The sequence below is a fragment of the Bacillus rossius genome, chromosome 5 (assembly GCF_032445375.1).
Source record: "Bacillus rossius redtenbacheri isolate Brsri chromosome 5, Brsri_v3, whole genome shotgun sequence".
NCBI lineage: Eukaryota > Metazoa > Arthropoda > Insecta > Phasmatodea > Bacillidae > Bacillus > Bacillus rossius.
The window spans coordinates 54,507,793-54,531,733 of NC_086333.1; the positions used below are offsets into that span (position 1 = coordinate 54,507,793).

The window sequence follows — 23,941 nt, forward strand, 5'->3', positions numbered from 1 at the left end:
CTCGTTCTACCAATCTTGAGTAAACTCACTCTCTTCCTGTGCCTTCTGTAAATCAGCATTATAAGTAGGGGATGAAAAAATCCCTGTATTTCTATAATGCTTTTTTTTTTTTTTTTTTTTTGCTAATTACACTTTTGATGCTATATTTTTTGTTAATTTCCAACATAAATGCTATTACAGCTAATTTTCTGAAGAAATGATTTTTTCAGCTAGTAAGTTTAAAATTTCATTCAATTGTAATAAAATCTTTACTAAAATGCCACTCAACTGCTGCGTATTTTTTTAATTTTCTAAATTATTTAACAAAATGTATCTTTTCACACTGAGAAAGAAATAACCTTCACTTGTAGACTTTTAGAGAGCTCACTCACCTTATGTTCATACTTTGCAGTTTGTATATGACACATGCACAATTATAGTTAAAATTATTTTAATTGATGTCCCTCACTTAAGACTTATCAACACTTCAGTTAATACACAACACGTCAACCAACTTTGCTGCAGATGTACTCTGTGGTTGACAAATAACATGAAAACAAAACGGGCTGCAGGATCTTGCATTTTGCTTTAGCGGGAGTGTGAAGTAAACCACAGCGGTAGTACAGGTACTTGGCATTTTCCCCAATGTTTCACTTGAACCTTTGAATATATATACTGTATAGAAGTCGCCAGCCCAGGTTAAAATTTCTAATACGGATTTGAGGTAGTTAGTTAATTCACCGCCGCAATCGCCACCATCTCTAGGGCATTGACTTGTGGTGGTCCCTAGCGGTCAAGTGTCGAACTCTTCAAACACCCCTTCCCCCTCCTATTGAACGATGTTGAGCTGCAGTGAATGATTGATGAGGGGTGCGGGGAATGACAGCAGGCGACAGTGCTGCGCTCTAACGTGTAAATAAAAACTAAGACGATACAGGGCGTTACGGCAGCGCACTGCAGCGGTGAAGTTCCCAAGCTGCTCATCATACGCTTCTGAAAAACGTAGAGTAAATCCTATCCACTCGCGACTTCTATACAGTATATATATTCAAAGCTTGAACCATTTGGTGATTTTCTGGTAAATGTTTTCTACACCAGGCTGATTAGTGATAATGCCATGTGTCTGCGATACAAGAAGTTACATGTATTCAATATAATTTCAAACTATGTATAAGTCCCCAGCCAATTAATCAATTTGATTTGTTTGTTATTCTACAAATTAAACCTGCACATAATTGTGTGCTACTATTTTGCAATATCAATTTTTTAAATAAAATAATATTTTATGTTTTTTTGGTCTAGAAAGGCATGAAAAATTTGTTTGTTTGTATGAAAATAAAATACAGGTTTATTTCTATCTAATTGTATGTATGAATATTTAATTTACAAAAAATGAATAATGTTACTATCAAATATTAAATAGGTTTAATTAAAAATGCTAATTTATGAAATAACAAATGCTAATCTTGGAAAAGATAAATACTAATTTTTCCAGCCCCTAGTGATAAGACACTATACTCATGACAGTGCCTTGCACATAATGATTTCTGCTGGCATCATCTATAGAAGAACATAGTCAACAGCATGAACTCTGTAACTTTTCAGTCATGTGAAATGAAACTTTTCACTTTGGTTTAGGGTTCTGTATGGACCACAATTTTTACATCTTCAGTCCAAATGACCCATATACATTTTCTCACATCACAGAGTAAAAAAAAAAAAAGCCAGGATTAAAAAAAAAGAAATCAATGATATTTTTATTAACTGAATGAAATGAAAAAAAATAATAAAAATTTAAAGTCACATACATAATGGGCACACTCCAATAAACATGCTGAGATTTCACACACGAACATGTAAAAAAAAAAAAAATTATATATTTAGTCAGTTATTTAAAATGTTTCCAAACTTTTAACTGCTTAAATCAAGCATGAAAGAGTTACACAAATGTTTGTGATGGAAACGATCACAGTTAGAGGGTGAACGTGCAGAGCCAAATGGGAACGCGGGAACGGATGGCTCTGGCGCAGACGGTTGTTCACTTGTCCAACTGCTTCTTCTTCTTGCGGCCCATCTTGCCGTCGGGCGTGACGCTCTCGCCCTTGCGCTTCTGGGCCCCCTTGCCCGCGCCCACCATGGGGGAGCCGCCGCCTCCCCCCGCGCTCGCAGAGAACCCCCGCGGCGCGCGCTTCTTCTTCTCCGCGCGCTCCTTCTCCTCCAGCTCCTGGTTCTCGCGCTCGATCAGCGTGATGAGCGTGTTGCACCGGCGCTGCAGCTCCATGGCCGTGCGCGACTTGATGAACCAGTCGAAGCGGAACTGCGGGGCTATCCTGGGGAGGGAGAAATTAACTTATGATCATGCTTTTATTTATAGATTTCTGTGTTAATGTTTTTATTTTCAGACATTGTCTTCATTCATTTAAAAAAAATGTACTATTTAAATATTATGAAAATAAAATATTTCTTAATACTTATTTAAACAAACTGATCTCATTTTGATCGGCACCTGATGCACTTACACAATAAAATCATTAGTAATAAGCATGTCCATCAGAAATACTCGGAAAAGTAAAAATAGGAAATTTTTGTGTGTTCGAAACATGTGCTATCGTTAATGTAAAAACATGTTACAACTGCAAGATAAAGATTTTTTTTTTCCGTCTTTTCCCCCAATCCATTTAGGTCATACATTTTGTTACAAATTCCATGCTAAATAAATTGCATTAAACAAATTTACCACTATAAAAGGTGACATTATTGTAATCTGGGTTAAGTTTTGTTAAATTGCCGATTTATTTCTGGTATTGATTTACACTTTGGCGCTAAATGATGCATTAACTTGCACTTCAGTACATACAAAATATCTATTTATACTATTCTGTACATTCCTGGGTTACTTAAAACATATATACACTTATTATTATAATGAGTGATTCAAGGTTCCTTCTCACACAGAAAGCAGGAGAGCTACCATAATAAATTTTAGGGATGGGCCAAAACTCGAAAACTGAAGCAGTCAAGTGAGTGAAAACTCAAGCCAAGTCGAGCAGGTAGACTCGAAAATTGAGTTCTTTATACTTGACAGAACATGATTCGATAATCCTTTTTTATAACTCAATACACATTTTATATGTGCAACAAGCATAAAATCACTTATTATATTTCAAACACTTCACAGCATAATCTCATATTTACATTTGTGTAGTATTCTTAAAGAAAGGATAATTTGACACAATTACACTGCCAGAAAAACGTAAAATGTTTCTTCCACTATTTCTTTCTTATAACACTAGAAAAGACACCATTATAGAATGACCTTCTGAATGTCAGAGATTTGTATCACAGCTGACCACTATGCAAAGAAAATATTTTAACGGCTCACATTTATGGTTTTTTCTACTACAGTGGCAGTCGATAGTATAGTTGTTCAGCCCACACAGACGTGTTACATCATGTATCTTAATATATTTGACTATATATTAAAATGACTGATGCCCAACCTTTATGAGTGGATGGATTTAGTTTTATAAACAAAAATTTTTATTAGTTTTTTTGCAGATAGTTAAATGCAATTTTTTTAAGAAATTCTTTATGTGACATTTAAAAATTAAGTACTGCCATTTTAGAAGTCAGGACATAGTTTCTAACAAAAAAAAAATGCATAAGCGAACACTAATACAGAGTTAATTTTGTGTTTGTTTACATTTTTCGTATTAGTAAGGTTATCCTTTATTCATATGATTATGGCACATCAATTACATTATGTACATTAAAAAAAGTACTAAAAGAAGATAGCATTATTTTTTCAAGAAAAATATAAGGATACAAAAGTCGCTAGATAATGCTGCAAAGAGCCATTTTTTTGTGAATGCAAATTATTTTTTTTTTTTTACTTTAGTCGGAACGGGTAATAAGTCTACTCTAGGGAGATAATCCTGAATGATAGCCATTATACTTTCAAAACTTTTTTTAATACATGACTATGTTTTTGAGTTTTTATCTAAAAGGGTGCTTAGTTTTGTCAGTAGTTCACCATTTCAATGTGTTAGGTACGTAAAAGATAGCATGAAATTGTGAGAACAGTCAGCTAGGTTGGGATACCTACACTAAGAAAACTGTGAAATATAAATTTAAAAGAGATATTCTAACCTCATATACTATTATTTTATAGTATTTTTGATGTATGTAGCTAATCCAACCTAACAAATCATTCAATTTATATTATTTTTAATTAGTGTTGGGCCGATTCCTAAAATATACCGATTCCGATTCCATTTTCGATTCTTAAATTAAAGGGTCGATTCTTCGAATCCGATTCCGATTCCTTAATTTTTATCTGACAATGTTCAACAGAGTAATATACTAAGAAAAAAAAGGTTGTTTATGATTTTAAAAATGTAATTATGTTGTGTTTCATTTTCTGTGCAGAAATTAACATTATATACAGCTTATATAATGTTAAAAAGTATGTTCATTACCATCAAGTTACGCTACCTTGTATTTCTAGCACAATTTGGCCTTTTAACCTTGCATATAGTTAGACGAAACACGTGTTCAAACACTGCGAATAATCAAAGATGTCTAATGACTTAAATTGTAAATAATGTTATAACTTAACAAACTTTAGATACCTTACATTATCAACTCAATTAATTAATTGTAAAAAAAGAGGGTTTGTACGGTTAGGTTAAGAATTTTATTTTCAAGCACAACTAAATAATGATCCAAATAAAATGTCAATATAACCTCGTTTATACATATTTCAATGCGACCACGGCGAAAAAAAATAAAAAAGGGAAATGTAAAAATAAAACTTTACTATCTCATTATGATGGAAATGACAAACAAATATGCACCACACTAAAATAAAATGTCAGAGATGCTTACGTTTTAATATATTACCTAGAACTTAATTATCTCGGTAAATATTTACTTGGGCGGTATTTCCGAAAAAAAATGTTAAAAATCCGAAAATACCTTTATTTTATGCTCTTCAACTTCCTCTTTTCATTAAAAGTGGCGGAGGTAAGAAATTCCAAATACTTTAGGAGATATCGAATTTTTAAATTTCATCATATGTAGTTGAGCGGTATTTGCAAAAAAAAATGTTAAAAATCCGAAAATACCTTTATCATATGCTCTTCAACTTCCTATTTTCATTAAAAGCGGCGGAGATAAGAAATTCCAAATACTTTAGGAGATATCGAATTTTTTATTTTTGCAATACAAGACCTGTGGAAACATTCGAGCGGCGCCATTTTTGTTATTTTTCCGTGTTCGTGAATACGTGAATCGTGAATGCGTAATTAATAAAATGGTTGATTAGGTCAGGACAGTTACATTATTAATACTTTCAAACAAAGCCGACATTAAAAATTATTTTGTGAATTAATTTTAATGGCTGTTTAGTTTTAAAATATTTATAATGTAACTGACCTGACCAAACAAACCCGGACAGAGGGTGAACAGTAAACTAAAATGGTCGATTAGGTCAGGTCAGTTACATTATAAATACTTTCAAACTAAGGTGATATTAAAAATAATGTGAATTAATTTTAATTATTCTTTAGTTTTAATTATTTATAATGTAACTGACCTTACCTAACAAACCCGTAACAAAGGATGTACTCACGTAAATTTTTTTGTTACTTATTACTTGCGCAACAATATCAAAATAACAAATAAGACTTTAAAATTAGAAACGTTAAAAACTCACCTAAGTTGGAGGCGGTAATTAAACACCGTTTTAAACAATAATTGAACTAAATAATCACGTATTAGTTCATTTGAATTCTGGCCTATCACGAACAATCACGTGACATCATTATCCAATAAAAAAAAACAGATACTCGTACGTAAACAAGAAACAATGGTGCACCCACGCCACAGGAATGCGCTGGTTTTGTGCTGAAATTTAAAAATTTGATATCTCCTAAAGTATTTGGAATTTCTAATCTCCGCCGCTTTTAATGAAAAGAGGAAGTTGAAGAGCATATAATAAAGGTATTTTCGGATTTTTAACATTTTTTTTCGCAAATACCGCTCAACTACATATGAAGAAATTAAAAAATTCGTTATCTCCTAAAGTATTTCGAATTTCTAATCTCCGCCGCTTTTAATGAAAAGAGGAAGTTGAAGAGCATAAAATAAAGGTATTTTCGGATTTTTAACATTTTTTTTTGGAAATACCGCCCAAGTAAATAAATACCATTATCTCACTTGGTGAAAAGAATAAATCCATCCAGTCTTGCAGTTCCTCACAATCGTAAAGAGAAAATAAATTTTCGGTTCTTGAGTAAGAAAGTTCTGTGCAATTTTTAGCATCTCAAAATTTTCACATTTTATGGAGAGATTTTCTTACACAAAATATTTAAACTCTTCAAATAATCGCGTGTTAACATTTGATTCATTTCAGAAATTTATCGGAAACAATTCTGTTAAACTAACACAACTACTTTCAAAAGATTGTTTATGTTTGCCATTTGGTAATAAAAATTTACGAACGTTTCCGCAGCAATGTTTGGAAATTCAGACTTGCCAACTGCCTTTCCAAAATATATCTAACGTAAAACGAGCATCGCTGAACACGCACAAGAACGCCGATTTAAAGCAATTTGGTTATGTTGCTTTTAAACTTATTTTAATATGGTTGCAATAATCCACTGTGAATTTGGGTAAAATTTCATTCAAAAATTATTTCATTTTAATTCTTTAAAGTTTAATGTGTAGAGATGTTCACGTTCACGTCACCAAAGATTTTGTTCATGGCCGTATGGTTTACCATGGCAGGTAGCACAAAAAAAAATTAGGTTGTTTACAATGGCAAATGTAGCTGCCATGATCAAATAGTTAACGTTTACATTATTTGCCGTTTACATTTACATAATTTTCTTTAAACATTTATGGTTTTGTCTAATTATTTTTGAAGGTTTGCTATTAAATGCAGTGCTGCTGCAACGTAATTTCCTAAAAATGCTTTCGCTTAAAGTGGGAAAGTAGATACTGCATTTGTACAGTAGGGAAAATGGCGGTGCAAGTAAATAAATACGTTAATCACCGTAATTCGTAAATCAGTTCCGTAAAAAAAGATTGTATTATGTAGTTTTAAAAATTATATTTGCATGCATTTTAATATTTTCTTACGTTGCGTAGATTATGTATTTCGCAAACTTAAAAACAATGCAGGAATCGGTCATGGTCGATTCCAAAACCATTGTATTCTGAATCCCATGATTCCAGTGGAATCGGTGGAACCGACCGATTCCGGAATCGGAATCGACCCATCACTATTTTTAATGTAACTAACCTAACCACACTTAAAAAGGTGAACTACTGAATACTTCATGTATCACAATGTTCCCTTAAAAAAAAAATAATAATAATAATTTTGGATTTATTTTTCTAGAAAATAATATCCCCTTCAAAATTACTATCTAAGACAAATTTAGGAGTAAAATCATTTAAAATGAGAAAAACATGGCTTAAGCTCTTATCAATATCTTCTCATATTTAATTCACTTAGCTACACAATTTTCCTTAATTTCAAAGGCTTTCACATTATCAGAGTTTTCTAGAATCCAATTAGAATAAAATATGTACTCAATTTTAAAAGAAATTGTAATAGTAATCATTAAAATTACTCAATTGACTCACCCATCAAAGAAATATGAACTTCAAAATAATGCTCATGGTAAATTAATACAAACACCATAAATAAAAAAAAATTATTCTATAAAATTTCTTCACTAATTTGAGCTTGGCTCAATTTTTAAGAACTCAACTTAACTAAAAAAAATTATCAATTGTGGATTCAACTCTAAGATATTATAACTAAACTCGGTTTAGTTAGACTTGATCCAAAAATTTGCGAACTCGTCCATCTCTTAATAAATTTAAATGAAATGGGAAAGAAAAAAACTCACATAATAGAAATTAAAGGAAATTTAAATAACCAACCATGCATGTGAGACAGAGCCTCAAGTAGTGTTAATCTCAACTAAGGTTCTACGCCTGGAATGGATCCAACAGGAAAGGGGGGGGGGGGGGGGGGGGGGAGGGGAGAAGGAAACATCACTTCCCCTTAAAATGCAAGTTTTTTTTTTAATTTGGTAAGATTTAAAAAATACTTGACAAAATTAGCCTCAAATTTTATTTAAGAAAGGTTAAAAACACATTCTTTATGTGAACCAATTTATGGGATACTACAGTAAAAACTTTTTTTTTTTTTAGAAAATTCCCTGCTTAATAATTTTAAAAATTTATAATGGACCTATAAATACATACAATTTTAACACTTTAAAAAAATTTCCCAGTTAATGAAATCCAAACTTCTAAGAAACTTAATAATTTTCGTAAAAGGGATTCAATGTACTTTACCACTTTCTAACACAACAGTGACCCCCCCCCCTCATAAGTGTGCATGGAGTTCATGTGTGACAAATGTGAAACAACTTGCTAATTAGATATAGGAACCATAATTCTTTTTGGATAAAATTGCAGATTAAAAAAATATATATGTAAGGATGCGAGTGCTAAATTATGCTATTATGCAAGTGTGCAAGTATGCTGCGTCATTTCTAGCTCTCCCCTGCCGTCTCCTCCTCTACCGGTTCCCCCACCACATACCTAACTATTCCCTTCATGCGATCAGATTTTTCATAACGGTCCGAAATTGCAGACCCTCAGCAAAGAGGTTTCACTTAAAAAAAAAAATGCTGTCTGGATCTGCGTCCGTTGCACGTACTCTAGTGAGCGAAGCTGACGTGGTTAACATGGTTGGTTACGTACCTAACGGCTGCTCTCAGCTCCTCGTAGACGTTCTCCTTGTCGAAACCCAGCTTGTGCAGCATGCAGACGAGGAACCTGTCCTCCTCCTCCGTGTAGTTCTTGCCCTTGTTGGTGCCGTACGCGATCCTCAGCTGGTGGAACGGGGCTCTGTACCGCGCCATCTGCACACACACGCGCACGCGCGCGCGCGCACACACACACCTGTACAAGCTCTGCCGTCACTGCTCCCGCTGTACATACCTTCAACCAGCGATGGTAAAATAAAAATAAAAAAATATTACAAATTCTGCTGGACAATTTGCAGCTTGCATGATCTTTATAGAATAAACAACAACACAAAATAAAATCATTACACCAATGCGAATACAGTAGAACCTCGATGATACGTTCCCGTTTCATACATTTTCCCGTGTCATACGCAGATTAATTTTGGTCCCGCCGAAAGTACTATGTTTACAATGGTTTACTTTCCCGGAACATACACTTATAAAATCATTAATTTCCCGTTTCATACGTTTTTACGAAGCGTAAAAGCCCAAAATTCACAAATTTTTTTGTTATATTCCTCCTGATAAACTACGTTTTAATGCTTTTATTTTGAAAAACGTTCATTGTTTACATTTGCAAACGTAAGAAAATAAATTTATCCCACCATAGATATTGATAGTATCAGGAAGACTGTGCACTTCGCTAGTAGCATCTATGGCCAGCACCAAGCAAGACTAGTGGCGCAAACTAGCAATGATTATGAAAATGGTGCACGCGCTTTACCAAGGCACGGATTTCATATTTTGTGCATTCATTAATCTTTGAACTGAATATACCCGTTTGTTATTGTTTTCTTACGATTGGAGTGTTTTGTATTTTACGTTTCTCAAGTTAAAAATATTATTGAAAATTATTCTGTTGCATAAAGTTGTTTGTAAAAAGAAACAAACAAGCATAAATTTCTGATTTTCTTTTAACAATAGCCTAATTTTTTTAATTTCTAATTTAGGCTTGGTGACTTTTCCTGCCCTCCAAGAAAGGACTTCATAACATTTTGTAAGGCCACTGTTTCTCATGTCAGCTTTACTTGATTATGGACTGTATTTTACATTTCTGGTGGTTTTATTATATGTATATATAATTATGAATTCATATCTTTCATATAATGCAATTATTTACACATTATGTATTTAAGTTTAATCTGACATTGTGCTTGTATGCTAGATTGAAAAAAAAAAATATTTTTGCCATTCCCTTTTCATACACTTTCCCGCATCATACACCATTTTTGTGCCCTCCGTTGAAAAGTGTATGACATTGGTTCTACTGTATCAGTTTTTTAAGGTTGGAATCGAACACAAATATGAAAATTAAATTATTCTCAAATCTTAATATTGAATTTGAATATTAAAAATGAAAATTGAAAGCCCAAAAAAAAAAACTTCACTTTACGTAATAAATGAGCAAGCAAAATCTTAATTCAAATGGTTAAAAAAAAAAAAAAAGGAATCTATTAATATTTAAAATTTAAGGAATGTCATTGTGGACGAAAAATTTTACCAAAGTGTGTGGATAAGATAAAATAATTTAGTTTGTAAACCAAAAATGCATGTAATTTATTTTTATTGTTCTAAATGAATAGACCAATTTATTACCAATTATTTTATTGTTAATTAAAATACAGTGGATCAATTTTACCATTATTTTGGAGGAGCAAGTACTATAAAACAGCTTTCATAAAAGTAACAACAATAACACTGAAATCTAGGGATGGGGCGAATCCTGATTTCCTCGAATCCGAATCCTAACTTGAATCCTCAACTGGAATTGCCGAATCTCGAACCCAAACCCGAATCTTTTAATAGATGATGTCCACATATCTAATGTAAGTGAGATGTATTCTGCTTGCACTAAAAGTCCCTTGACTTTATCACATGTAGTTTGGTACATTTCTGGTATAAGTGTATATAAAGACAACAATTTTTTCTTGAGAAATTTCAGTTTTAGTACAGATTAGCGGTTAGGATTTTTTCTATAAATAAGCTAGAGGTCTGCGAGCCTAAGAATTTTACTTCGAGTCGAGCTCGAGCTTTTGTGGTACAGTTACACTTTTGGGAAATTATTTTTATCTTAAACTTAATATCATGTTTGAATAAAGTATTAAAATGAAGTGGGCTTATTAATTTTGGGTAACTATTTACAGAGTGTGTTTACATTTTCAGGGATGTAGCCACATGGGGCGGCATGGGGCGGTGAAACCCACACTCGGAAATCGCCGACCCACACTAATTTTATCTAAAAACCATATCTCTATTCCTGGATGTATGGCAAGGAATGTTATCTCCTTGTTGCGCTAAGCAGTTTTTGCCGCCTGGCCGGAGCTGGAGGAGTGAATATGGAAGGGGGATGAGCTATTTTTAGACAGTCTTGCTGCGTGTGATGTGCCGCTGCAGAGAAGCTCTCTGCTACTTCCTTCCCACCCCAAGTCTCTACGTTGCTAGGCAACCATTCCTCCCCCTCTTTCCTTACGTTGGAGGGACAAAGACAAGGTCAAACACTCCGTGCCGCCTAGCCTGGCTCGTTTGCCGCCGCGTGTCTGATGATTTAGAGATAACAGTGCCGCCAGGCGTCAACAAAGGACCTTCCTATCTTCCATGTTAAGTGACAAGCAAACCACTCTACTGCACCATCAAAAGTGACATGTAGGCCTATACTAAAACATTAATCTGTTGTATGAGTGTCAGAGTGGATAGGTCAGTTGGACTTGTGAAAGTTTTTCTTTGTTATTGAGAGAAGGCTTGTGTATTATGAGGTGATGAGTATATTTACTTGTTACTTCCAATGGCCTATTTCTAGAGTGCCAAAGGAGTGAGTGAAGAATTTGTGACAAATGGTATACTAATAAAACTTTTGTGAGAAAACTAACATAAATAAGCCATTAGTTTTAGTAATAACATTGTCGGTTCTGTATTTATTTTAAGATATTCACAAAGGGCTTTCTTTTACAGTAGTGTAAACATGTCTAACAATGGGAAAAGAAATCAGACAATTACAAAGTTATTCGTTTCACAACCAAGAAAAAAACGGGAAATTTTTCTGGACAGTGAGAATGTTCATTCTGAAGAGACTACCAAATCAAATTGTAAAGTATCAGAGTTAGAAAACAAGTGCCTTGTGACAAACACTGCGCCTATTGAAGACCAGCCACCAGTGCCATCAACTAGCTCATCAAGTGTTGTGGGTGTATCTACAGAAGACCAGCAACCAGCAAGCACACTAACACCCTCAACTAGTTCTGCAGTTGCAGTGGGACGAAAACAAGCAGTCACATTTAGGCGAGAGTGGAAAACTAACAGAGCATGGTTGGTTTACAACACAGATGCTAAAGGTATGTTCTGCTTGCTGTGTCAAAAATTTAACAAAACTCCTTTTGATAGAGATACTTGGACAAAATCCCCATGCACTCGTTTGCGATTGGAAAGTGTTGTTCGACACGAAAATTGTGCTGCACATATTAATTCACTTAAACTTGAATTGCAAGCCAGCCTTCATGGTCCCATCAGTGACAAAATACAGCCAAGCATGTGTGAGGAAGATCTCATGAAAGCGTTTGCATGTCTATACTTCTTGTGCAAAAAGAAAATTCCTCATACAACAAACCCTGAGCCTATTTTGGACTTGGCATGCTTTCTTGGTGTTCCCATCAAAGACACAATTCGTGTAGCAAAAAATGCTAATTACTGTAGTAGAACATTCATTCAAGATATGGTAATTAGTTTATCCACTGTGATAGAAAATGTGATCTTGGACAAGTTACAAAATGCACCATTCTTCTCAATTGAAATTGATGAGACTACAAATTCAGCTGTAGTTGAACAATTAGTCATTCATGCACGTTATGTTGACAGTGAAGGTGTCCTGCAAAGCAGTTTCCTGAAAATTATTGACATTCTCAGTGACTTAGGAAATAGTGGCCTTAGTGGTACAAAAAATTGTACCTCAAATTTGTAAGGTGTTGCCCTGAACTCTGTTAACATTTCAAATGCTGTTATATCATATTTGCATGATAGTGATCTATGTTTCTCAAAGCTGTGTGGTATTGGAACAGATGGTGCACCTGTTCTTACAGGTAAACATAATGGGGCAGTTAAAAAGATAAGAGAGAAACAGGTAGAAATTCAGCAACAGCTAGGTGTAGAAAATGTATGTGAAGCTGTTGGTGTACACTGTGCAGGCCACAGGTTGAATCTGGCTGTATCGCAAGCTGCTGAAAAGACCCTTGGAATAAAAAAATTCTGTGACATTATGAGGCAGGTATTTGACTTTTACCAAAACAGCTCTGTCAGAAGTGCTGGCCTGCATGAATTACAGTGTCTATTTCCTCAAGATCCACAAGGCAAGGTCAAGCAGCCTAGTCATACAAGGTGGTTGAGCTATGGAGAATGTGTACTTCGGATGAAAGATATTTATCCAAGTGTTGTACTAAGTCTTGAAAGGGAATATGAAGAAAGAAATGATGCAAGGGCTCGGGGTCTGTGTTCTTATGTGACTGAATTCTCATTCATTGCAACACTGTTGTTAATGTGTGACGTATTACCCCTCATGAACCGTCTTTCTAAAATATTTCAACAGGAAAATGCTGATTTGAGTATTGTGAAGTCTTTTGTAGATTCAACCATCAACAAACTTCAGAGACTGAAAGATTTTGAAGGATTAAATGAGAGGGAAATTGCATCATATTTGGAAATGTGTGCAAGTAAAGGTGTCTCAGTTCACACCAAGCCAACAAATGCTGCTCATTTCAAGAACATTAAATTACAGTACCTCCAAACACTAATTGAAAACATTCAAGTCAGATTTACCGATTGTGACATTCTAACATGTTTTTCCATTTTTAACCCTACACATCTTCCATCTCCTCATGACCATCGCTTTGATGTGTATGGAACAGAAGCTATAAAACTGTTGTCTGCAAGATTTGGATTAGAATCAAGACTTTGCCTACAAGAATGGTGTGAAATCAAGCAATACATGGCTGATAACCACAGGAAAAAGACTTGTACAGAAGTGGTCCACTTTCTTTGCACTGACAAAACAATTGGCAGTTTGTTTCCAAATATAGCCAAACTCGCACAAGTGTACAGAATCATTCCACTTCACACAGCTGACTGTGAGAGAGATTTCTCTCAAATGAAGCTCATAAAAACTGACTTGAGAAACAGACTGAGTGAGTTCACGCTTGATTCCCTGCTTCGCATTTCGCTGGAAGGTCCAGATGTCCAAGACTACCCATTTAAAACTGCAGTTCAGCATTGGGCAGCACAGAAGAACAGAAGAATTCGCTTGAAATAGAAGTGAACGTTAACAATGGTTGAGAAAATTTGGTTAAATTTAAACGGGGGTGTTGTTTTTCCTAAAACAATTGACGTTAAAGTTGTGGTATTTAATTTGCTGTGTCGCCATTTTTTTGCAGGCAACCCACACTCACATTTTCCTAGCTACATCCCTGCATTTTGCACTACTAGAAAAAAAATAACATTTTTTTTCATTGAATCTTACCTGTTTCCATTGGTTCATTAGTAACTGATATCATCCAACTAACATAACCAAGTATATGTTTGTGTAAATGTAACATATCTTTGGAAAAATTTCACCCTTGTCAATTTTACTGGAGTCCTTACTGAGCTTCAACAAACTTAGCACCAAAAATCATGTTGTTTGAAAAGAAAGTACATTCACACTGTTTCAACATTTCCACTTTTCAGCACAATAATTCTGAGAGAGACTGTCACAGAGTATTAAATTCTGTTCTTTAATCTATCATTCAGAACAATAATTTGTTCTGCACGTTGAGGAGTTAAATTAGCTCTACGATTGGAGATAGTGTTTCCAGCAAAAGAGAAGCGTCTCTCGCTGGCAACCTGCTTGGCTGGAATGCTTTATAGTAAAATTGCTTAACCTCAAAATTAGTGTCATAAATATCTGTAACTGGTCATTAAAGTTTAATCAATTGAAAGTAAAAAAAATAAAAACATTTTACTTCATTAAATCTACACTTGCAAAAAAAACATACACACAATAAACCTACATGGAAATTAAAGTCTTTTTCAATATCCTGAAGTCTGAAGTATGTTTACCCATGTCATTAAATGTAGAGCTGTATTGAAGAAGCCGATTTTGCCAATATTTAGTTGAATCGGCATTTCTGCCGACTTCCGATACAGTACGCTCGTTAATTTTCGGCCGATATTACTGAAAAACGAAAGAGACTGCCATAACCTAAAAATCCACGAGTACCATTTTCACTTTTCGTAGTAGTACTGCATTCTTTCAGATCGCATTATTTCTTAGCAACATATGCCAACCGTACATATCAAAGTTTAACATCCTTTTTTTTTTTAACAATGTTCTTTAATTTAATATGTCATAAATAAATATCACGGTAAATATACAACTCAGTTGTTACGGTAACTATAGTGCAAATATGGTAGCTATCATGCTTCTGTAGTAATTATGGTATTCTACAAAGAATCTTGTTCTTTTTATGGTAATTATCTTAAAATAACTATTGGGTTTGTACTGAAGTTATGGTACATCATCCATATTTCTATGTATGTTGTTGTTCATTTGTCTTTTCTTCATATTTACGTGTGCCATTATTTGAGACAAGAAGTTTCAGAAAAAATTTTAACGGACATTATATCACACATTTAATGGCGTAAATGACGAGACCTCGGGCAATTTAAACGCTTTATACGGAAAAACCTACCATGCGGGACCTCGTAAGCGAGTTTTACTGTATTTTTTTCCCGTAAATAGTAAAAACCGAATCCTTTGACAAATCCTGTATCAGACCCGCTGAACCTTCGAATCCCTAGGATTCGGCGGATTCGGTCGCCCCATCCCTACTGAAATCATCTGTTTTCAAAACGAAATCAAATAAAAATAAAACCATAATATTTTTATTATTCAAAGTCAAATCAAATATGAATAGTTTTGCAAAATCTGAATATTTGTTCGGGTCTAAAAACCGTTGTCTCTCTTCTAACAACACGTCTCACTGTTCTGGTAGCCTACTATTTGGGATGCATACAAGGTGTCTGCATGCGGTTGGTTACCTTGGCATCCAGGGCTTTCTTGATGCTGGCCCGGCGCTGGATCTTCGCCTCGCCCCGCTCGATCTGCCCCATGATGCGGTCGATGTCCTGGAGCTCGCTGCACCGGTCCCAGAACACCGTGCTGTACTCCATCACCTCCTCTGGCGTCTTCCCCTCCACCTCCTTCGCGATGTTCTCTATGTCGTCCCGCCCGTACTTCTCGTTCGCCTTGATGAACTGGTTGAAGTCCCGCTTCGACCACATCGTGAAGCCCTGGAACCACACGAGTAAAACATTATTGCTCCCTTTGCTTGTGTAGGCACCATCCTTGTGATTTTACCTTCTTCCTCATTGTTATCAGTTTGTATCCTCACTGAAAATTTTAAATAATTCACACCAAAATTTCCGCACCTGTGTTAGCAACTTCTCCTTTTCATCCATTTCATCCTCCGTCAATGGTCGCGCTTCATCAATCTTCCTCTGCTCTTCTTTCTGGATTCGAGCTGCGTCCGAGCCCAGCTCAGGATTTTTTGGAACCTTTCAACATTAGTTTGAATGCACCTTAAACTTTTTTTTGTTAATACAGAAAGCAATAACATGTCAAAATAAAGACTTATTAAAATTTCGTCAACACTATAGTACATTACACTAGGAAACATTTACCTCAAATTTAACTTGAAGCTGACCAATATTGCAGAAACATTTATTTTGCCCTCTAAACTGATTAATAATAACAATAATAATAAACCAACAAGACAATAACCTTATTTTACATAATCCAATAAAAAGTAAAATTATATTAAATTGTAATCACATTTGTAAAATATCAAATTATTTTGTATCCAAGTACATAAATCGGGAAGAGTTTATCAGGATTATGTTTAAGAGCATTGGATCTAATAAAATTGAAACCAAAATTGAATAATAAAACCTGAATTGAGAGAATTGAAATGGGAATAGGTATATTTTTTAGAATAAACCAAACTTTTTTTTTTCAATTACAAGTTTCACAATTAGCTACATTCTACAAAGTACGTATGTAAGGACAATCTCCAACCAATGCTCGAATCACAGTTATATCTGAATATGAGTTCAAATGTCAAACAAAGAACATGATTTCAGAAGTTTGTAGAGGGCTTATGTTCATGACCTAAGATATGAAACCATTTGAATGAGTACAGTTAAACCAATTGCACAAGTTTTACAAAGAGTTCAATTAATCAGTCGTGATCATTGTTTCAAATTGATTTTTAGTTATTACAAATTACTTGGAATATGTTCAGTACAGTACAGAAATGATGCAAATTAAAACAAACAATTTTTAATAAAATTTTACTTAACTTTGGTTTCAAAACTGATTGTGTCAATTCCACTATCTTCAACTTCGCTTACACGCATTTATATCTTACGTGCAAGAGGGCTGAGTTACCTTATACCCGACCGTCTTCCGGAAGTAGTATATTTCCTGGTCGAGCAGCTCGAACAGTCGCGGAGGGAAGAACTGGAAGTCCTGGACGATGGGCTGCTTCGGCGGACGAGGAGCCTGAGGAAGAAGTTACCACGGTACAAGCGATCCAAAGGAGAGCGAGCAAACTGTATTCTCGATTGCAGTGACAACTGAGGCTAATTTCATAATTAATGAAATCTTTACCCCCTCACAGTTACAAGGAAGTTAGCTACCTCAGAACAAATCCATCATACACAGCGGTTCAGAATGCTGCAAAAATCATCATTCTAACTTCTTTTTGAATTGGCTGACAGAACTGAAATTAAACAATGTACGCCTATCACACACGGATGAACGCTTTATTCGAAAGTCAATTGAACCAAATAAGCCACTGCGAGCAATATTTAGCTACCATTACCACCAAGTCTAAGCCATTACTAGAGACACAATTTTATGGTTTTATTTTTACACCAAATGTAGTTTTTAAAACAGAGAATTTCGGTGTTATTGTTTTTAATTTTATAAGAGCTGTTTTGTGATACTACATCAAAAAAGTGGTAGAATTGAATTAATATGCTGCATTTGATGATAAAATAATTTGTAGTAAAATGGTCTATAACTGATATTTCACAACATTTAAAAATAAATTGGCAAACATTTGTGATTTAAATGTGATTCAATAAGAGATCCATAATAAAACCAATTTGGATTAATTTTTCTGATCCAAGCAATTTGGTACAATTTTTTGTCCAGAAATAATGACATACCTTGAATTTCAAACATTAAGAGATTACTTTTTTTATGATTTAAATAAAGTTTTGGTTCAATGCTACTTAATTTCATGATATAACTTGCATTTCAGTGCTATATTGTGTCTTAACTTGCATTTCGGTGTTATGCAGTGTTTGACATGATTTTAGGCGCTATTGCTATTCAATCTTGTCTCTGCTCATTACTTAACCAAAATTTGTATTTTATGCAGTCTCAATAAAGGAAATAGTCTTATTAATTCCAAGCTGTTTTCGATAAAAAAAGTTTACACGAATTTGCTGTGTTGTTTTAACTCCACAGGGTACTGTTCATTCTCGCAAAGAAAAACTAATAAAAGATTGATTCATTTATTTTTACTAACCTATCAATGGATTCAAAACCACATTATATATGAGAAGGTTCAAATTATAGCTCTCTCAAAAACAATCATGAGTGTACAACAAAAAAACTACAGGTGAAAATTAAATGTTTTTAATATTCACTCAGACAATGGATGATTTCATTTGAAGACTTACTTTGGGAGCCTTGGGCTCGGAAACCCTGAGAGCTTCTCTGAAGTATGCATCCACGGCATAGTTGGCCTTCCTTTCTCTCTTTGGGGGCTCAATCCAGTTCCCGATACCTAAAACTTTCTGTTTCTCCCTGAAAAAAATTAATATACAAAAAATTTAAAAATACTGCAAAATCTAGAAACCCCCAAAATATTACATTAAACACTAACTTGATTGAACGGTTAGATCATTCGACTCCCAACAAAGTAATCTGGGTTAGACATTACGCAGAGCCGAACCCTGATTTTTTGCAAGTGGATAATGTGGAGAACGTTTACATGAACCAGTAACTTTATTCGTTAGGTTATTAACACTTACTTATTTAACTAACAGATATATGAAGTTGTCCAATGTGTAAATTTACTTTTAAAGACTTTTCCAAACATTATAAACTTTATCTGTTTGTTGCTGCTGTGTACTGCATATTAATATGTAGCCAGTGCTAGTTTGCATAATTGAAGTTTGGTTAGGTTAATGAGCGTATAGAGTGTGCGCATATAATTAAATATCAATATCGATAGCGCGCAGATTGCATGCAAAATATGCGCTCAGTCTCGTGTTCAGTAAACTACATTTGATAGCCCACACTCTTTCATGGTTAGTGTGTACTACGACGATAGTTATGGGTACATTACGTTAGTTCCAGCTTATGTCTGGGTCAAGGTTTAAGGATTTAACTTTAACTATATTTTTGTTGCATGAATAATTAATTTAAATTAAAATTTTTGGCATATTTTTGAATTCTCTGCTGTTTAGTTAAACGTACTTTCCATGCAAAATATTTTGTTTTTATGAAAAACTTAACCTAAACAAAGAAACTTATCCCGCAAATTTTGATTTTCAAACTTGATATTAGCATAAAATGTGCGATGATTATGCAATAAAATACTGTAACTTAAATACAGCAAAGTAAAATTTGACATCAAACTTCAATCACCTGTAATCTTCTCCTTCAAACTGGTACACAGACTCTGTAGGTCCAGTGTCGAGTGTAAAGTTTTGGAGTGACGCCTCTCCCAGGTTTTCCAATCTCTGTTTCAGCTCTTCAGTCTGAAAAAACACCATATTCAAACGTTAAACTGCACAGTTAATTATACAAATGGTATGGTGGAACCGAGTCAGTTTTGAATATATGTTTTCTAGGGATTAGCCAATCAAATCCTCAAATACCATTTGTAAATGTATGCTTTTATTTAATCTTAAGAATAAAAAAAAATCAAATTTTTCTTTTTAACTTAAATAATTTTTTATTGCTCACATTTAATATATTATTGATTTCCTTACCCTTGAGTCCTAGATTCACATTTGAGAGGTAGGTACGTTTTGTGATTTAATACAAGAACCGGATTATAAAAAGATGGGATTTGACTCATCAGTAATTTCCTGGCCAACTTTATGCTTCTTCAATCTAGCTAGTAAGTAAAAAATGTTGACTGAATCTAAACAGGCAAGTACAAAGCCAACACTAGTTACAATCAATTAAGTGCTCATCAGTGGTAATTGAGTTATATTTCGCTTCTTGGTAAGAACACAATTATTATGAACAGTTAAAATTTTTTGGAATACAAACATACCTTGGCCTCACCCTTCATGAGGATGGTGTCTATGTCCTCGTCGGTGATTTCAGAGTCCTTGGAGGCGAACACGTGGTTGGCACCATGCCGGATCATGTTGAGCATCTCGTCCTTGTTGAGCTGGTTCTGCTTGCTGTCCACCAGCCGGCCCTGCTGGATCACGATCTTGTCCAGCCGCAGCTTCACCTCCGCCCGCTCCACGATCTTCTCCTCCACCGTGTTCTCCGTGATGAAGCGAAACACGCGCACCTGCTTCTGCTGCCCGATGCGGTGGGCGCGATCCTGGACACAAGCGCACAAGGCCTCTTCACACGTATCCGCTTCGATGGGGACATCACAACACAAATGAATCAAACCTCTTCTTCAATTCGATCTGCTCCACCGGGAACAGTACAGCACAAACGAAGCTCAGCTTCAAATAGAATCTGATCCACCCCCGGTACAGTGCAACGTGAATGAAGAAATGCTCAGCTTCAAAATCCATCAGCTCCATTGGATACAGGAATACATGAATGAATAAAGATTTGGTTCTCAACTGCAATTTGCCCTACCCGGGACAGTACAACATAAATGAATTAATGATCTTCAAGTGCAATCTGCTCCAAAAGAGACAGTACAACATGAATTAATTAAAGTTCTGCGTCAACTGCAGAGTTGGAATATAGTAAATTATGTGTTATGCCTCAACAAGATGGCATTTAAAGGATTCTCTCCATCTCTCTCTCTCCCCTTAAAATAAAACAATTCTGCTGTATTTTGAGTTGTTTATGTTTGTTTCTTAGAAAGCTCTGGCTAACTTAAAAAGGCAAACGGGCAGTTTGTGAATATAACCAAACCAACGCTAGCTTCCGCAAGTTGAAGCGAGCACTTACCATGGCCTGCAGATCCATCTGGGGGTTCCAGTCCGAGTCATATATGATGACAACGTCCGCAGTGGCCAGGTTGATGCCAAGACCCCCAGCCCTGGTCGACAGCATAAAGATGAACTTCTCGCTGCCAGGCTCGTTGAACTCGTTTATCTGCCTCTGCCTGTCCTCGTGAGGTGTCTGCCCATCCAGACGGCAGTACTGTGGTTCACAAGTTTGGCAACCAGTCAGTCAACACACCTTTCGGTAAAGAGAGAGAGAAGTAACACAAAGCAGTTTCTGTGTAACAGAGCTAAGTTGCACAGCGGAAAGACGCTGTACTTTCGTTCTCGAGGTCCTGCCACCACCGTAATCATAAAATAAATAATATCGAGATGATTATCCAATATTTTCCATATGTGATAGCTTTCTATAATTACCCTCTTCTTCCCTTTTTTCCCTTTCCCTTATCTATGCATTGCTGTTAATCTATTACAAATATATAAAAAAATTGGATGTTGGTATGTATGACGTTGATAAACTCGGACACCAATTGAACAATCGCCATGAAAGTTGGCACATCAAAGTGTTTTTTTCACGGAAAAGGTTTTTATGCTATCCATTTTTTTGTAACTTGCCATTAGATAGCGCTGCAGCCTATCAACTTCTAAACTGTTCAGCCAATCGCCATAAGTAAACAGAAAGTCATGGTCATAGACAAACAGAAAGGTAATATGTACTCTGACATCACGGCTTTTTAAAACAGAAAGAAAAAAATCTGAAAACATGGTTTTCACACCCTACACACGTTCATAAATTTACTCTGAAGAAATGGTTACTTCCTACTGTTTTTGTGAAAAAAAATTAAATATTTGTATCCTAAATTACAATAACTGGGCTTTTACGCTGCTGCTGCCATTTATTATTTACCCGCAAAAAATAGGAATATTGTTTTCTATATACTTGACACGTTCCAGAATTAACCCTGTAAGGAAAATTTATAAATTCCTACTGGGTTGTGCAAAATAACAGATTACAGCTTACATTACAATACCTATGTATTCACACAATCACCGACATTCATTCTTTACCGGTGTGGGTTTTTGAAATTTTTTTTTGGAGAATTAAGTTAATGATGTAAAAATGAAATTCATTCAAGTAATGACTGAATTACAATTGTAAGGAATTTTTAATGCTTATATTTCATGTTTGTTGTTTTAATAGAATAAGTAATTGTATTATGAAATGTTTGTTTAATTACACTACATTTAAAGTAAGTATGTACTATTTTGAGTTACATTGTAAGGGACAAGTATAATGGGAAGCAAAAATTTGAATAGAATTGTTAACGTCGTTCATTTTCTGTGAGGAATACATGCTGTGCAATGAAGTAGCTGACACATTGAATCTGCGGTCTTTCCAGGGAATTCTTTGATTACAGCTGTTGTATATTTTGTTTGATATGGCTAGTGTTTCAAGTAACCAAGTTTATCCCTGGATCCTGAAGATTTGATCCTGATGGTACATGATGCTTGCTGTTATAATTCAGTAGGTACGAAGATACTACACATGCAAGGAATTGCAAAAAAAGAAAATGATTGTGGTTTACAAAATATCATTTCTATTTGACTTATGACTATAATTTATCATTATATGACCTTTTTTTTTTTATGTAAATAATCTTCCGACGTACCGAACTAAAACAGCAAGCATCATGTACCACAGGATCAAGCCAACAAGCTAATGCCATCAGGATCTTTCGATGTACTGAATTAAAACAGCAAGCATTATGTACCCCAGGATCAAGCCAACAGGATCATGCCATCAGGATCAAGCCTTCTGAATCCAGGGATAAATCAATATGTGAAACGAAAGAATTAGCATATTTTTTTATTCTCCATAGTTGGCCACTGTTGTGCTAAACAGATACACAATCACTGGTAAACAATGAATGGCGGCGGTAGTGTGAAACCACAGGTATTGTAATGTAAGTTTTAACTGTTATTTTTCACAAACCAGTAGGAATTAAGAAACTATCCCTTGAGGGTAAATTTAGGGACATGAGTAGTGTTAAAAAAATCAACTATAGATCAATAAAAAAAATTCACTTTTTGAATGTGATTTGATCCTAATAATCACCACGAATCCCATTTTCAGTATAATAATTTCCAATTGCAGTAATCTTTCTAATTTTTGATATTGAAATTACACTACTATTAACTATTACCCATAATACCAATTATAATTTCATCTGAAAATGCACTATCCCTGACTAATAATATTTCCCCAAAACATTTTTTGCAGCTTCAGTAAGTCAAAAATGGCATCTTAATGAATGAATCAGAATTTAACATCTACAAGTTGATGTCACTGCAGATGGATAGAGGTGGAGGGAATGAGAGCACCCTGAGAAAATCAACCGCTTCACTACAACTTTCGCGAAGTTTCCCACTTAAGAAAAAGATATCCCAGCCTGACCCAGTCAAGTGACCATTTTCTGACCACTGAACCACAATGGTCCTCTCCATGTTGGTTAGTTCATTTTCTATTGATCACTATAATTTGAGGGCTTTTTCCCTGTAAATTAATCATGATAACAGTCTTGCATTTTATATTTTGGTCTAGATTTTTCTTAACAGGTTTTAGGTGAGACTGTAAACTAATATAAGGTGTAAAATAAATGCACGTTAGTAAAAAATCTGCTGGAAACTAAGGTTTCAAGACTTCTATCACCATTTATGTTTGTTTTTATACTTTTTTTAATGACTTTCAACGCCAGTTCTTCAGTTTCGTAACTTTTTCCCAACTTTTGTGGCTCGGGGACTGTCAATAAATGTACACTAAACAGCATTTCAATAAGAGAAACCACAAGAAATCAAAGATAACCAAACACGGTGTGTGG

At 34.8% G+C, this 23,941-nt stretch overlaps 1 protein-coding gene across 2 annotated transcripts in view; it reads right to left on the bottom strand.

Annotated features, from left to right (window-relative positions):
- Nucleotides 1-1,722: 1,722 nt before the first annotated feature.
- The window catches only part of LOC134531814 (chromatin-remodeling complex ATPase chain Iswi), a 41,570-nt gene continuing 19,351 nt past the window's right edge, over nt 1,723-23,941 (bottom strand). For both annotated transcript variants that reach the window (XM_063367764.1, XM_063367763.1), the window contains exons 11-19: nt 21,067-21,261; nt 20,195-20,476; nt 19,558-19,670; nt 18,585-18,711; nt 17,281-17,394; nt 16,263-16,388; nt 15,873-16,124; nt 8,767-8,927; nt 1,723-2,309 (exon numbers count right to left, since the gene is read on the bottom strand). In XM_063367764.1, the coding sequence (XP_063223834.1) occupies nt 2,018-2,309; nt 8,767-8,927; nt 15,873-16,124; nt 16,263-16,388; nt 17,281-17,394; nt 18,585-18,711; nt 19,558-19,670; nt 20,195-20,476; nt 21,067-21,261 (1,662 nt within the window). In that variant the 3' untranslated portion in view covers nt 1,723-2,017. The remainder of the gene's footprint in view (nt 2,310-8,766; nt 8,928-15,872; nt 16,125-16,262; nt 16,389-17,280; nt 17,395-18,584; nt 18,712-19,557; nt 19,671-20,194; nt 20,477-21,066; nt 21,262-23,941) is intronic.